The sequence below is a fragment of the Argiope bruennichi genome, chromosome 10 (genome assembly GCF_947563725.1).
Source record: "Argiope bruennichi chromosome 10, qqArgBrue1.1, whole genome shotgun sequence".
Lineage (NCBI taxonomy): Eukaryota > Metazoa > Arthropoda > Arachnida > Araneae > Araneidae > Argiope > Argiope bruennichi.
The window spans coordinates 6,903,274-6,921,177 of NC_079160.1; the positions used below are offsets into that span (position 1 = coordinate 6,903,274).

General features: G+C 28.9%; 1 protein-coding gene across 1 annotated transcript in view; it reads right to left on the minus strand.

Moving 5' to 3' along the window:
• Positions 1-3,212: 3,212 nt before the first annotated feature.
• Positions 3,213-17,904, minus strand: part of LOC129987900 (uncharacterized) — a 29,469-nt gene continuing 14,777 nt past the window's right edge. Inside the window, exon 6 of the mRNA XM_056095886.1 lies at positions 3,213-14,471. Coding sequence (XP_055951861.1) covers positions 14,368-14,471 — 104 coding nt within the window. The 3' untranslated portion in view covers positions 3,213-14,367. The remainder of the gene's footprint in view (positions 14,472-17,904) is intronic.

Below are 17,904 nucleotides of genomic sequence, written 5' to 3' on the forward strand. Positions count from 1 at the left end.
ATCGATTGATGCATTCAAAAACATTTCATTTTTCATTGCAGCATAATCTGCGTTCTGCTACTGAATGCAAGAGTTGCCAAAATTATCCTATCTAATACCGTTACAATAAGCATCATCAAAGAAGATAACAATGTTATACAGTAAAGTCAGAACAATTACATCATTCAACATAATCTGGACTGAAACCCGTTTTTAACGACTGCGATATCTTTAAGTAATAAGATTATAGAATGTAGTGCAAACATTTTTTTCACGCTGAAGTTATAAATACTTCATTTAAAAGAATATGTTCCAAATTTTACATCTGCAGAAGATTATGTTTCTCTTAGTGTTTAGAAAATTTTTCTCTTCCAAAATGAAATGCATAGAGCTAAAAAAGCCTATGATCGCATAGCTTTTTAAGAATATCACTGATAAAACCAGCGTAAAACAGTACAGTATATCAAATATTTAACTAAATAATAGTTATATTTTTACATTTCAAGTTTCACAATTGAATTAAATCTTATATGACTCGAATAATAATGATCAAAAAAAGAATTTTATATTTTACTGAAATTTTTATGTAAAATAAATTACAGGAAATTTATCCATTTTAATCTACTGTAATAATATATAGAATAATTAATTAACGATATTTATAAAAAATCATAGTTATAACTTGTTTTATAGGCAAGATGTAATTGTTTTACGGCTTGACTTTTTCGCATTTTTAGTAGGAAGTAAGAGGACCCCGCACACAGAGAGGAACTTTCCACTTTTTGAAGGTCGCAAAGGCGTATTTATCGAAGTTTAAAGAACATATATGATTTTTATCCTATTTTATCTAACTGCAAATTCGAATGCACTCTTTGCAAGCGCAAGAGACTCTTTTATAAAGTGAAGATTAAATTTTATGTTCGAAGTTCCATTCAATTATTTAAATATTTTGTTAGGTTTCTTAATGGCAATATTAAGTGTGATAATATGAAGTGAAGTTAATTAAAGTGAGCCATTATAAGTAAGCGGATTTCATTTGAAAATTCTGTATTTTTTTCATGGATGATGTGCAGGAAAATCAAGGGATTTGTTTGTATGCATGCTAAATGGAGACACTAAAAATACTGCATATTCGAGATAAATGTGATGAACCGGAGTTGAATACAACAATAATTACAATTAATGTAGTCCAAAACATAAAAATAAAAAAGCATATTTAATTTTAATTAAGTGTAATAATTGCTATCAACTTTCAATTGTGTTCGCTTAATATATAAGCATACTCAAATCTAGCTACAGCAAAGCATTGCAGAGTTCAGCAAGTTCAGGATCTTTTCGAAGCTGCGGAAGTCATTCTCATTTCAAACAATCCTCGCAAGCTTACACGAGACCGCTGGTTTTGTGTTTCATGACTTAATGAAGAAAATCGCATTTTCAGCGCCCTTCTTTCAACTAATTTGACACAGATCAGCAGTTAAAGTGGGTTACACTCGGCCAATTAGAAGACGGCCGGTAAGCAGCGCATGCGTATGAAAGGACTGATTTATATTTGCCACAATTTCATAAGATAGATTCAGGCATTCTATGCTTGGTTATAAATTGCCGATTTGGCATCTCTGATTTTTTTTTTTTTTTCACTGCATATCGTATTAAAATGATGGATATTTACAAAAAGAAAATTGTAAAATGAAAAAAATGTCAAATTTAGATAAATTTGAAAAACTATAGAAAAGAAATGGCAAATAAAAAGGGGGGGGGGAACCTCGTACCAAAAAGAGCAAACAGCGTAAAATTTCGGAATTAATCTATGATAAGTGATCAATTATTTCACGCCAAAAAATTCTGCCAAATTCCACTAACGCATGCGCAATAGGACGAAAAATACGATACAGCGGCATATTGTTGTCCTGTTGGGACAAGTACTTGCCATGGACCGAACAACATTTTTCAGCCTTTCTACGCATGCGCCCATCTTCGTAGATTAAAGGCTAATTTCAAATAATAGACGGGTGCACCTACTTTTCTGTCCAGGAGGGTAGGACAACAACCAGTGTCTATATACCTATGCCTATTTGACAGACATTCCCAATTTTAGTTTAAAGACAGAGCCCTGTCTACTATTTGTGTTTTATATTTACTGTGATCGCAAACCGAATAATTTCAAAATCCTTTTTTTTCAGACATGAGGAGGATGTCAACGTGGAAATCGAGGCGGAATTTCTCGACAATTACTGTACAAAGTAGAAACCAAAATTTTACGTCTTATAATAAATCTTGCGAAATATAAGAATAACTTCGAATTAAATTTTTAAAAATATTCCCACTGATTGAAAACTTTCGTTTTCTACAGAGACAAGTGGATGTCAGCGGTGTTTACTGTCCTTTTCATTTTTTTAGAAGGGCATTTACTACCGAAACAATAAAAACATTAAAAATTATTTATAAAATGTAGTTGTAGTCGAAAATTTCGACCTCGAAATTTGGAAGGATCTACACGGTCCCCCCTACGCTCATACCAGAGGTTCGATTTTTAGAATTATATTGCCTGTCTATCTGAGAACATGATAATATAAAAATGTAATGAGCTAGATGGATGAAATTTGGCACATTGCCAGTATATCAATATTCTAGGTTTTTGCAGGAAGAAATCCATGTATAGGAAGTTCATCTGTCCGTATGCAAGGATGTGGTCACGGTAACTCAAAAATAATTAACTGAAGCTAGCTAGATGGTTGAAATTTGGTATTTTATCAACAGAATTGTAAACATGTTTCAAATTTTGAGCCAACTATTAAAAGATTAACTATTATTTGTGAATGCAAAAACTGAAAAACGAAAGTGGCATGATATGAAATTCGGCCTGACATCATAATTGTAGATAAGTTTCACTTTTTGGGCCCAGCTGTCTAAAAGCAAGAAATCCAAATGCATACTACGGAAGTCAAGCAGAAAAAATGACATTTTATTCAAAAAAAGAAAATCAAATCAGTTTTCTCAACATAAGAATTTGTAATATAAATTGGAGTTAAAAGCTTACATTCATAACGTTTAGTTGCGATTCAAATGTGTGTAAAGACTGGAATGATTTTTTTTTCAAGAATCTAACCATGTGTATAACAAGATAATGTATTATGTGTAATGTAAGAACCAGATATTAATGAAGAAATGCTGATAGCAAAACATATTGCAAAAATTCACAAAACTTGACAGAAAACACCAGGAAACAAACAAAATTTCAATTCAAGTTTGTTTATTTTTTAAAATAAGAACAAAAAAAAAAGAATTACATTGTAGAATCATATTCAGCATTCATAATACATTCGCTTTTATCAAGTAAAAAAAAAAGTATACAGTTCCCCCTTTTTTTACATTACAAAACAGAATACCAATCAATAAACTTCTCAACTCTGTAGATTTATCACCCTGAGAGACATTAGTACATTACACTCTAAAAAATAACGAATCAGTTGAATTTTTTTTTTTTTCACTTAATAAATGGCACGAACCACTATAAGAAACTGTTCGTGCTCGCTAGAAGGAAGACTTCGTTCACACATTCGAGTGATGAAAGACAAAATCTCACGAACAGAGATTCCGGTGTTTTGGCCACGAAAAACGATAATTCTGGAGGGAAAAGAACTTCTTTCCACATTCGGCAGAGTTCAGACATTTTGAGAATATTCACAAGAGTTTATTCAGTTCTCAGTTTAATACTAATTGCTTGCAGATGATAAAGAAAATGTTTCAGGTAAGAAAGAACTATGCTTCGTAATAAAGGTAAAAATGACGTACCCATACATAAAATAATGAATACATTAGATATTTTCAAAACAGAACAAATGTCACTTTTTTTTACACCAAACACAAATAGTTCTCACGAATCATGGTAACATTAGTATTAAAATTTTCCAATTTTACTGTGAAGTGTACTTAAACTAAATACAATATCAATAAATTGTAAGAAAATATAACGTAAAAAATTCACAAAGGAGCTTTATGCATATTTTTTTAATGTTTTTCATAGGAAATATAAGTAATTTTCTTTAAAACAATGATAATTCTTCCGTAATTACTTTATCAAGCACAATGAAATTTAATGGATTACTTTAAAGTTCATTGCATGTTTCATTTTGAAAATTAGCATTTTAAAATTAATTTCAAAACTAAATATTAGACATGCAGTTTAATTATAAATATTTAAAAAGGAAAAAAAAATATTTGAAAAAAATTATTTTTTTGAGAACACATTTTTTGAGAACACGTTATTTACAGAGAAATCAATAAACGATTATCTATTTTTCTTAATCTAATAAATCTCCCAATCTGAATCGATTGAAATCTGTTCATTTTAATATAATTAAGAAATTCAATTGACAGATCATCAATAATTTAGTGCTGAATAATTTAGTAAACATAATTTCAACTGATTTTTAAATCAATTTTGTGATATAAAACTGATTATATATTATTGAAATGTGCGTATAATTTAACGGATTCGACCCTTACTGGAGTTTGGTTTTAAACTGAAACAAAACATATTTCATTTTTCAAATGTTTCGATAGCGGTGAAAGTTATGATTGAAAAGAACTATAATGAATCAATAGGTTATAAAGATATTATTTATTTAAATAAAACAGTAATATTTTTTTTAACTTTAAAGCTAAAGGAATTTTAGAAAGTTAAAGTGATATCTATACTCGGTGTCATTTCATTATTTCTTACATTTTGGGTTCTTGCTCATATCTAATGAACAGAGAAATAAGGATGTAAAAAGATTGTTGGTTAGTGGCAAGATGTTGAAAAATTGCTGCGTAAAAAAAAAAAAAATTCAAATGTGAAAGAAGCGAATTTTTTTTGTGAGTGTTTATATGAATGCAAGAGAAATATTTGACTAAGTGATACGAAACTTTTATACTTTGAGCATTAAAAATAAATTTTTTAAACATTTTCTTATTAGTCTCTACAATAGCCAGTTTTTTTTTTATATATATAATTGTCCATTTTATTTAATAAAACTTTGTCATTGAAAATATATGTCTGGGTACAATATTTAGGAAAATGACACTTTTTCCAATTTTTGAGACATCCTGTATGGCTTCTATGGTTCTTTTTATTAAATATGTGGTCGAATGTAGAGTTTGAAGTAGACTTCTGCATATGAAAAATTTACCTGCTGTAAAGCGAATTCACATTGCAGCATTCAACGAAACTAGAACATATCTAATCCATTGCTGTGTGTATATATTAAAAAAAAAGATAAAATATATTTAATACCATAGAAAAGAAGGAAAAATTTGAAAAATGATTTCAAAGAATCGAAACAAATCTTTAGAAAATCATTTTTAGTTGTAGCTATTTTTTATATATAAAGTGAAAAATTGAAACTAAAGTGAGATTTTTTTTTAAAAAAAGTAAAAACTAACTTCATATCCACAAAATAATGTTCAACTGCTAATATTTCAAAAAGAACACCATCTCTTTACCTACCCTCTCCTCGCGACATCATTGGATTTTTCAGGAGGGGAAACTGATGTCATCCAAAATATTTAATCCTGCTTATACATGAACTTAAGCGCATCTGGATTACCGGAAAAAATCGCAGGCGATGAAACCTCTAAGTAGGTAATATTGATTTCATTTCATTTTTGTCATAAAAAATGAAACAGAACGAGGGAGAGTATTTAAAGAAATCTCTATAAAAACTTCATTCATAATATGAACAACCTCTGTATTTTTATTCCGACATAAAGTAGACGACATTCATAGAAGGAAATAATAATCAATATCATATAAAATTTCAATTCATTTAAACCATATAAATAATTAAAATCAAAACTAATTATAAAACGAATAGTTAAAGGACGTAAAATACAGTAAAGCACCGCTTGTACGAATTATTCATCACCCATGCAATGATAAAGCAGCACTTCCTTTATATGACGCGTAGCTGCAGTTGTTACATCGCTTTCTCCTCTCATCTTCAAGAAGCACGCGACACCACAGCTTCAAAATTATTCATTAAGGAATTAGTATGAAATGAATCGCCTGGTCCTGACTTAAGTGATGATGAAGAACAATTGGAAGAAATGACTCCATTAAATGAACAAAGTGAGCTCCGCCGTAAAACTTCGCGCTTAAAACACGGGTGAAAAAGCTTTCATTGAGCTGAATTCGATTTACAACACCGTACATAATACTCACAGGCAATCAGATAACAATTGAAATATTATCTGCATGCATATAAAAAGAGTTTAAAATAAAAACTGTATAACTCAAGATATATAGTAAGGTCTATGACGTTTCAAAAACAAATGCTTATCATTGTTTCCAACACTACGTAGTTCTTAACTTCTAATATTAAAAATGAAAAGAACACTTTAAATTACTTTTAAAGTGAAGTGGCGTCAAATTTATAATTAAAATAATTTATTAAAATTTAAATTATATATCTTTTTATCCATATGCAGAGGCATAGCGACTAAGGAAATCGATGTCCCAGACGCCAGGAAAACAAAACATGAATTCGTAAATACCATGTTTAAATGTGAGATATTATGAAGGGGAAAAAAATTTATTATGTCGAGGACGCCATTTACACTTTCAAAATTTCAAATGAGGATTGAAGGCGAAATGATCATATTATGTACCAAGCATGGATTACATCTGTTAAGCCATTGTTCATGCATTATTTTATATCAGTCCTTTAGAAGTCGTATAAATGGTACTTTACTGTAGCTAAAATTAAAATATAAAACAAGTTAAAGGAACAAAACAAATAGTTAAAAATAATATATATATATATATATATATATATATATATATATAATAAATTTGGCCCATAAAGCATATTCACAAGATGTTTCACAAATTTATTTAAAGCACGAAAAACTTTCAAATAAAACTGCATAAACAAACGGTAAATTATAAATATTTTTTTAAAAAAAATCTTAAACAAGTCAATAGATCACAGCTTTCAAAACAAATTTCAGTATTAAAAAATACTTAAATTTAAAAAAATACTTAAAAATAAAATTTAAAACATTTCCACACAAAAAAATATCACAAAGAATATTAAAAATAAAAATTTAAAAAATCATAGATTTGAAAATTTGGTTTCCGTTGCCGTTCCTTTAATAAAAAACTGCGAATCATCGATTCGATCATTTTCAGTGGCAAAACACGAATTCGCTGACTACTGATAAACTAAAACACAGACTGCCCTTAAGAGAAATTTTGTAATGAGGAACGTTAATATACGAACTTTCTCCTTTAAAAATGAAAAGGGGACTCTTGCTATAGCGGCGTGCCAGAGAAATAGTACTCTGGCATGAAGGGAGAAAAGACCAGATCCCCCCCCCCCTCGACGAAGACTCTTGGACTTTCCTGAATAGAGATAAAGAATAAACCATCGACGTCACTGCAACACATTTGTAACGCTTACACAGGTCATTGAAAACAAGCATATAGGGAGGGAATAAAGTTGCTGGTGTGACCAAGATTCCGCAAAGTTCACCATGACTCCAAGATCAACAGTTCATCTGAGAGAAGGAAGGCCAAGGTAATGTGACTGAATCCAATCACTCTCTTCCTAAGTGTCTGGGATCAGAATATCATTCTCTTAGCCTTCATTTGATTCGAGTACTCTTAGTATTAACAAGGAACAAAGGGTAAAAACGCATCTGCCAAGTGAAATTTGAAATAAATATTTAAATCACAATGAGTGGAAACATGCAAAAAGAGTGCATTTTATTGATTATTTAATAACGATATTTTGAAACTCTTAAGATAGTATAGTAACGTTTCATTAACATGCACTTGTTTTAAGGACAGTCTATCTAGTGACACACAAAACCAAGGCATTCTGAGTCTGTAGCCTTTTATAAAAAAATTCCAATTTTGTCTGGTGTATGAATTGCACCTACATAGCGATTATCAAAAAGTATTGTTTAGCATTAAATAATATATAGAACAATTCTTATTTTGTAATGCGCATATTTCCTTTGAAAACATTGTCATTACTTAACTTAAAATTCTCAACATATTTGATACTAACAATTCAACATTTTTATTATATTTTTTCTGTAATATTAATTTAAGTTGTAAATAATCACAAATGACAAGTGATAATACTTTTGATATATGCAAAACAAAAAACAAAATTTAATCCTAAGGACATGCAGAATTTTTATTATTTATTTAATGCATGAAATAATTATAGTGAAATGAATTTCGAATCAACAGCTTAATAGGGATTTTCTTAAATCAAACTTTTTTTTTTTTTAATGAAACACGTTTAGCACCGAAACAGTATTCTCAGTATGGCAACTTTTTTTCGTAGATGAATGAAAATGTAGAAAGAAAGTTGCTACAGACTCATTACTCTCTAAAAATAAATAGCTTATAAGAGTTTGTCATTGTTTATAAACATTAGAATAGCACTAATCCTACAGAACAGAATTTTCGCAAGGAATTAGAAATGTTTTCTCAAAGACTATAGCCAGTACAACTAAAAATTCGGAAATGATAAAAATTGCAAAATCATAAAACAGAAGTAAAATATTATTGTACAATATTAAGTTTAAAATAACTTGCAATATTATAGTAGTAATAGTTAGGAAATGGCTTAACTTTTAAGTGAAAGAACATTTTAAAGTTTTCATTTCAAAACACAAAATTCTCGAAACGATCTCTTAAATGAAACTGACTTGTATTTGAGAAAACCGTTAACACTCATTCCTCAACTTTAAATATCTGATACACAGCATACATCCAAAACTCTAAAAAAAAAGAAAATGAAAATTTCTCACCACATAAAAAGTGTTTCGTGGCTAGCAATATAGCTATGAAAATCTGAAAGAGAAACACACAGCTGACGACAGTAACAAAGCTATATCACACAGATGCACTTATGTACAATAAATGCAATTGAGTTTCAGCTTTGAAAGTTAGTGGATTTCACACACAAAGTGAAACTTCGGAAAGCTTTGAGCACAAAAGTGCCACAGCTTTAGCTCGAAATGACGACGTTGCAAAGACAGAAATACAAACATTAATCATTCGATAAGTAAAGATACAATCATTCCTTTTATCGATGCTTTAGGGGAGCATTCTCTACCTCATCAGCAATCTCACTTCAATGAACAATTCCATTTAATTTAGAGATAACTTTATGAATTTAATATCTCTAATAGAACACATATATTTTTACAAAATTTCATGATGTAGAAACTATATACCATGGTATTTCAAGGTATTCAGTTTATTGTTACGGAACATACGGAAAGCATAGTGTTATACAATATTGTATAATCCAGAGCAATATTGTACAATTAGCTGCTTAATTCATTAATTGATATTTAATCAGTTAAAAAAAGAATTAAAAAATCTAACTATATTTGATAATTCATTTTAGTTCTCATCTTAAAAATTTTGTGCTTAAAATTTCTGAATAAAATTCCTATAGAAATAAAGAAAATCACTTTTCTTCCAAATTCATCCAATATATTTTGCTCAGCTAACAGTAACAACTTTAAAAAAGTAATAAATAAAATAAAATTCAGAAATGTACAGTTGTATAAAAGTCGGTTTGGGAGCAGAGGAGTTGGATAATATAAAACGAATAACATTAATTACTATTACATTAAGTAACGTGCAGTGCAATAAAGAAACAATACAAAAATGGAAATTAAAAAAGGAACATTAAAATAAAATATTTTAATTAAATTTAAATAAAAAAAACTGCTTTATTTAGATAATAATTCCGAAATAGGATTTTCACTTCTGCTTTTATTTTATATTTGCATGTGCAGCAATTTAAGTAGACTGATAAATTTAAATTTTTTATAAATATCAAATAGCATGACAATTTTTTCAAAAAATATTTTCCATATTTATATTTTAAATGCCCTAAAAAAGTCAATAATCTGAGCAAAAAAGCGTGTTGTCAAAGTTGACTAATTTCCTATATTATATAAAGTAGTTAATAATTTCCTTCCGCTTCGGTAACGCAACAAGCTGAACGATATTACATTATCCTTTCTATGTTGTACAATTTATGTGAGCTATTGAATTAAATATGTATTCTGACGTAATCTACACATCACAAAAAAGGAATCTATAGACACAAATAAAATTTCAAATCTTGAAAGGCCTGCTAAAAAGCCAATTATGACACCGTTTCTTTACTTTTACTTTTTAAATGGAAGCGATAAGATGTTAATCAAGACAATAATATAAAGTTTTGAGCCTGAATCATCCTTTTTTTTAAAAAAAAATAGCTTTATCTTTCTATAGAATGAATGCTATTGGCAAATTTTTGAAAGCCTTATAATCAAGATGGAGAAAAGAAAAGGTATTTATTGTTATTTTTGCAATTGAAGTCTGATTTTATTTTATTTATTCATTTTTTTCGCAAATTAAAAATGTTTTATCATTAATTTTAAATTGTGTATTTTGAAGCTTCATTTCGGAAAAAGAATCTTCTCTTCTTTAGAATCGAACGTTCGGAGGTAAGGCTGATCAGAAGCCTCCTTAGAATGCTGGCTCCTGGCATCGTGCGACGTCAACAGTTGCAACACATATCCTAATTATGCAAAAAATGGATAACAGAAAATCATATATGTAATAAATTAATTAAAACAACACCAAAAATCTTTAAAATGACTAGATCACAAGACAAAAGTCACTCAAATGTCAATATTTCTGCGATGATTGCAACGTACTCATTACTCGAAGAAGAAGTAGCAGTTGATCAGCCTCTTGTGCAGGCACATGAACATTGGAAGAAGTGTTGCTGGCAGTGACGCAGGCTGAGAAATGGCATAGCTCCTAACTCTGACTACAGTGCAGCCACAACAATGCAAAGTCAAAAAATACAATGTACATTTTTCACACACATGGACATGGCACTCTTTGTTTTTGTTTTTATTGTTCTTAATCCAATTTTTATAATGTACACTCTAATGACATTGTTTCTAGAGGGATTTTTTTCTCCTCAAGGGACAGAAAATTGGAATAATAATTATAGAGAAGTGAAACTTTAAGCTAAAGGCTTGAAAGTAATATTTGTATCAGCATTTTCGCAATAATCAAATAAACCTCTGTAATATGGGGAATGGGTTAAGCTCAGCTTACTTGCATAATAGCATCTTTTAAAAATGCACGAAGACTTCAATTTAATTCCCTTTCAAATCCAAGAAATATTTCAGTCCCAATATATTATCACTATATGCTTATGTTTTAATCAATAAACTATAGAATCACAACAATCCAATTTTATCCAACAAATCTGTTTGGAAATAGGGATCTATTTAACAATAACCAATTAAAACTCTTATTCAGATCTGTTTCTTTCTATGCAACACAAAGAAAATCCCACAAAAAGGGAAAATTGTAATTTTAAATAGAGAAGCATTTTAAAAGTAATTCAAAATTAAAAACAGTAAAAAGAGAAATTCCAACTATTTGAATACTTTCAATATCAATATTAAAAATTTTTTAAATATTTCTTGGCAATTCAAATAGTTGTAAATGATCCCAGGTTATATATATATATATACTTTTAATTAAAATTTGATTCACAAATGCAGTTTGAAAATTTTCCAATATATTTCAAGCCTTCATTTAAAGTTATTACTTGATGGTAAAATACCTTTTTTAAGGAACATAAATATTTTTTCATTAAAATCAGGCACTGAAGTAGCAACATTTACATAGATTTGTACCTATCTGAAAATCGTTTAATAAAATGGAATTTCTGATGAAGTTATAAGAATGAGAGAAATGATCAGATTAATAAATACACTAGGGAGTAAAATAACTATGCAATCAGTGTATTTAATATTAAAACAAAATCAAATATATAGATACCTAAGCTCTAGAAGAGGAACCATTCTTTATTCAAGCTACAAAATTGCAATAACAATTTCTTCATCAATCTATGAATATAGTTCTAAACTATATTTTCTCGCGTGTATTTTTTTTTTTTTTTTGTGCGTGTGAATTTTCTTACTCATATCTAACACGCATGAAATCACGCAAAAAATCTTATTTAACAAAAACTACTACTTCATTTCAAGAGTATATGCTATTTTTAAAGGTATTCTTTTTTATTTGTGGGCAATACAATTTTAATTTTCTCAATTCTACAGTTCTTAGTATCCATAAAATTATTAATACGCAGAAATGTTTGAATTCATAAAAGTTTAGGCAATATAAAAGACATATTAAGGTAAAAAAATGAAGCAAATCTAATGTATCAGATTTCTCAAAGGCCAAACAGTTTTGATCACAGCCATGACAATTATTTTAGTACATATTTACACAGGCTTTGTAAGCAAATATTCACACAAGATCATGAGATATTTATAGTGGAAGTACTGGACTACAAGACAATTTTTTCATCCAAACTTGAACGTGAAGGAAATAAAAAGGTTTACAGTAGAGAAATCGATGTATGGAAAAATATTATGTGTATGATTTCCTTCTAATTTTGGTTGAAAAATGCATATGGTAAAAGGAAAGCTACAAATGAATTTTTGATAATACTCAGAAATGTAACATTATGATCTTCAGATCTAAATTTACAATATCTGTAAAACAATAAGTAAGATTATTATTAAGAATAAAATAATTTTCTTTGTTATTTATAAATTTATTTTTAAGAAAATGAGCTATATTATTTTCTAAAAATGAAAAAAAAAAAATCACATTTCTGGGGAAGATGAGGATGATTATAAGTTCTTTAATTAGTCCTTTACAGTCATTAACTTAATTAAGGAAAATAAATGAATCAAAAACCACATATTAAATTTACCCACCCTGTGTCATATTTAGATTTTTGTTTCCATATTTTTGATTTTAAATAGCCAATATAAATGATTGAATTAATTTAGAGTAACATATTTTAAGCTTATGTGTAAACACAGTCAAGAGTTAGTTATTATTTAAATTATAAGGTGCATGTCCTGTTTTATTACCATTACGAACATAGTGATGGCAAATTCAGAACAATCAAAAATTTAACTTAAGATAAAACCTTTTATAATATTACATTAATATTTAAAAATCATGATGGCATTTTGACAAATATTAAATTAATTTGGAGTAAAAATATACATTTTTATAAAAAAATTAAATTAACAGATACAATAAACATTTTAAATGCATATAACATATAAATATCATCAAAACTACCATTATAACAATATATTTGAAGCTAAATTTAATCTAAAATTAACTTGTATTAAACATTTATTCAATTTCTGAACATATAAAAGCAATTTTTGGTGAGATGGGCTACAGTACAGAGAACTTTATACAGAATTATTTATATAATATCGAGGATATGAAGATTGCCAGATACCCAAATGTTATATGATGGATTTTTTCTATCTTTTTTTTTCCCAAAATTTCTATCATCTATTTTTATTCAGAGTTATATTGTTACACACAAGGCAGTAAGTTTATTTTCCTTTAGTAAACGAAATTTTAGAAAAATAAAAAAATCCATCTGCACAAAGATATTGAGTGGTATTGAACAATATTCACAATATAATGTAATACCATAATATATTATGCAAGATATTTCAAATTAAGTTTGTGAAACAGCCTGCTGTAGATCCGAGTAAATCTCACTTCTGCTCCATATTAAGAAATCTAAAATGAATTTATTTTTCTAAAAATAAGATCAAAATTAAAAACTGCATAAAATAACAAGCCCATATTTAATTCTATCCAAACTTTTTTTTCACCCATTTGTGAAATTTTTCCAAAATTTGATCATTTGATCGTGATTACAATATCTAACTTAATTTCATTCAATCTATGTAATTTAACGTATAAATTAATTTAATACTACAAGCACAGTAATAAAAAAATTTACTTGTTAAACATTCTTTTCATGAATATTTCAGAAAATCATATTCATTCATGAGAAAGCAAACAGCTTTCTCAAAGCAAATTTCCTATAAATGCTGACAAATACAAATAAATTAACTCCTGAAGATTTTTAAGTCCTTCTTATTTGAATATCGAAACAAAATTTTGGTAATGTCCTAGCAAATGTCATTTCAAAGCAATTACGTTTATCATTTACATGAGACATTTCGATAAGCTCTGAAATGAAAATCATCCTCATCCTAGGAGCTTAAAGATATTATATAGTATTGATTTGTAAAATAACTTTAATAATATTATCAACATTTTTCGTAACATTGCAGAATATCCTTCAATTGCAAAGAGGGCACCTGGCAACCTTGAAAGAAAACATAAAGGACACACATCATGGTACGGAGTGCCAAAGTAGGGTACAGGGGGCCAACTGTAGCCAGAGCGAAGTCAAACTAACCACTCTTTTTTGGGGGGCTGCCTGCGCCCGGCCGCAGACTTCACTTTGCATGATAGTAGACGCCTTCTCTGTGGACGCCGTCCTGGTGCAGGAAGGTGTAGGGGGGAGGCTTCTCCTCCAGCTGGCTGCTGAACGTAGGTTCGGCTATTCAGGCATGCGGGGAGAGAAAACATTTAATTTTGCAAATGAGAGCTCTGGTGAAAAGCACTGGTTCACCCAGCATTAAATACAATAATTTTGCAGTAGTGAACACTTCACTTTCATCCTTAATTTTAAACGAGCTAATAGTACTACTGAAAAGAAGGTAACGCTACAAGATTAGCATTACTGAATCGACATTTTTGCTACTATGTTATCTTTTAAGTGAATCCGGTAAATAAAATATGACACAATCTCGGCTGATACATTTTCAATGCCACTACTGTAGACTGAGAGAAGATTTCTTAAATTGTAGATTCCACAGAAAAATACTGGATCGGTCACAAAGGGTATTTGTGCTTCAAATTTTTAAACATGTGCAGGCAGAAATAAAAAATAAATAAAATTAGATTAAAATTGTTTTTAACAAAAACAGCTGATTTCCTTGTAATTACCGTAAACTGGTATTTTACTTTTTTTCATAACATACTTGAATTTAATTTGATTTATACAAATAGAATTTACTCAAAAAAATTTTACTCATTTCCTGCAACAGACTTCATATTTTGTGAACTTGCATGTTTGCGACAACAAAATACTACTTTAATATTTTCAAAAGTTAATTGATTAAGCTAAGTAAATTTTAATTCAATGCACATGATCCCACCGGTAATTAATTTGATAAAAAGAATTATTACGAGACTCCATATTAAATTATAAACTAAAAATAAATAAACAGCAGAAAATAATAAGAATTCTTATAATCTGCTTTTTAATATGCACATATAATTATAATCTTACAAAATGATTTTAAAAAAATTTATTAAGTTCTAATTCACAATGTAATTTATTTCGATCTTACACTTATAAATGGTTCGGTAGTAGCTACGATTTAAGAAGCCCTAAGTGATGGAATGGAAACACATGTGTTGCCACTCCAAATAAATTTTATATTTCCTGTTTATTTTCATTTTAGAGTTTGCGTTGCATCTTATTCCAACTTGGAATCTGGAAATCCGGTTTTGATTTAAGTAGAATATGCTGCGTTTGTTTTAAAAAAAGAATTTTGTACGTTACATTATTCATCTTTTTGATTGTATGGATCATTTGATTCATTTCAATCTACTTCATCTGTAAATACTCTGATCAGTTTCTATCATCATTATGTAAATAGCCTCATGAAATTCTCTGTCTTGTGTTGTGCAAAAATAAACTGATTTCAAAACGAAAGTAGAGTTCCAAGTCATAAGAACATGATTCATAACAACAGAAATCAGTTAATAGTTATAATAGAATATATGTCAATTGAAAGAAGTAACAATTGAAAAAGTAATTGGGATTCTAAACAATTATGATAAAAATTCAAGGCTTCGTGAGAAATATTTCCATACTTTTTTGACTTCGGAAACTAAAAAAAAAAATGATTTTAAATGTGAGTAAGTAAATAAATGACATTCAAGAAACTCAAAAGCCTTAAATATCTTACAAAATTCACAAAAATAATCCATTACACAAAATTATTGCACAGTAGCACTTAAGCAATTTGGCCACTAGTTGTATCTTCAGCATGTTTCTATAAAAATTTTAAAACCTTTAATCTTTAAATCAAAATTATCCATATAAATATTCCCAAATTAATGCTTAACCTGAATATGTTCCAGAAATCTAAACATGTGTGAACCTATATGAAAAATGGTCTTTGGCTACAGCAGTATTTAAACATATTGTCGATAGAGAAGGGAGTAGCTGGTCATCCAGCCTGCCACATCTATATAAAAAGCTCATTTTTCCATGAAAGTCAAGGAGTTTCTTTTTCTATGATGATGGACACCTCTACTCATCGATCGTCCATGAGGACCTTCACCACGTTCATAAAGCGAAATTAAAATAAATACAATGTAGTTAGTAGTAATAAAAGCTACTAATAAGTAAAATATCAATTTTGTGAATTTATTTGGAGAATTATATTTATTTATTTGGATCAATTATAAAATTCTCTTCTATGGATTTCATCCAAAATATCATACAGATCTGCCATTTTTATGCAAAGACTTTGTACCAAAGCTCATTTTTCTAGCTGGTTCTTTTTTTAAATATCATATTAAAACACATATGAACAAACAGGCACAATCCAATTTATTCCATTTTTTTGCGGGGGGGGGGAGGAGGAGGAAGATTTTAGGAGTTTTGAAACGCACATATACTTTAAAATCTCGGAGTCAAACATTTTCGTGATTATAATACTTTCAAAGAGAAATTTCAAACTCAAGAAAGAAAAAGGATTAATTTATGATAATGCATCTGTTTATAGATATGAAAAGAAACGTCTTCCCAGAAGTTCTTTAAGAAATTTTACTCCTTTAAATTTAACGATTTTATTCTAATTGTTTCATTTGTTATTTTTAATGAAAACGTGTGCCTTGTAGCTAGCTACCCGCACTTTACTCTAAATCATAATTTTTTCTTTGTGACCTTAAATAGGATCATACAGAATTATAATGGGTTTACAGACATTTTGAAGACATCCTCGTCAAATTTTACAAAATGTGTAAGCAGGAACTCAAATTTGAATAGGAAAAAAATTATTCAAATTTATTTAACAATCTTTTTAATAATTTTTATTTATCATCAATTTTTTTAACAGTTTTGATGCCGCCAACAGCCGAAGTTACTTTTAATTAAAAGCTGTATTTATGAAAATGAGCATTCTATAAGTGAGTGCGCCAACAAAAGGAAATCCACAGTTTTTGAATGGGGGAATTCCAAAAGAATCCGGTTTTCTCCCTGCGGTGCTTTTAAAACATTGAAAGAAAATAGTGCTATGCATTAAAGAATTATTACATGAAAAACAAAATAAATGAGTGATTCAATTTATACATTTATAAAAGTTGGTGTTGTTGCACTCTTATCAATCGTCCAATTGTATTATCTAATATCCAGATATCTCCATATTAGCCTCTCGTCTGCATCAGCCGCTGCTGGTCCGGCTACTTGCTTGGCGCAATAAAACTTTTATATTGGTTCTTGTGCCATAAAACCTCAAACAAACCAAACCTTAATTGAATTGCCAAGAGAGTTCTATAGACTTACCGGAACAATCAAACTCTTATAATACATAATATTGCTTTCCATTGGACTAGTGAGAGACATAGAAACAGCAATAATCTAACAAATCTTGTCAGTTATTTAATTCTTGTGAAAGTATGAACCAGTTTTACACTAACTGCTACAGATTTCCGCATAATGCGGTAATATAGTACCTAAATCCAAAATGAATTCAAATCAACTTCTAAGCATTTAAAGTTAAAATGCAAAAACATTTACGATGAATTATGTAAGGATGATTGAATAATAGATCCAAAATCTTACTTTAGCGTAACTGCGCTTTCCCAGTAATGAATTTAGCTTCACTCTCCTTTGAGAATAACGGAGCCCTAAA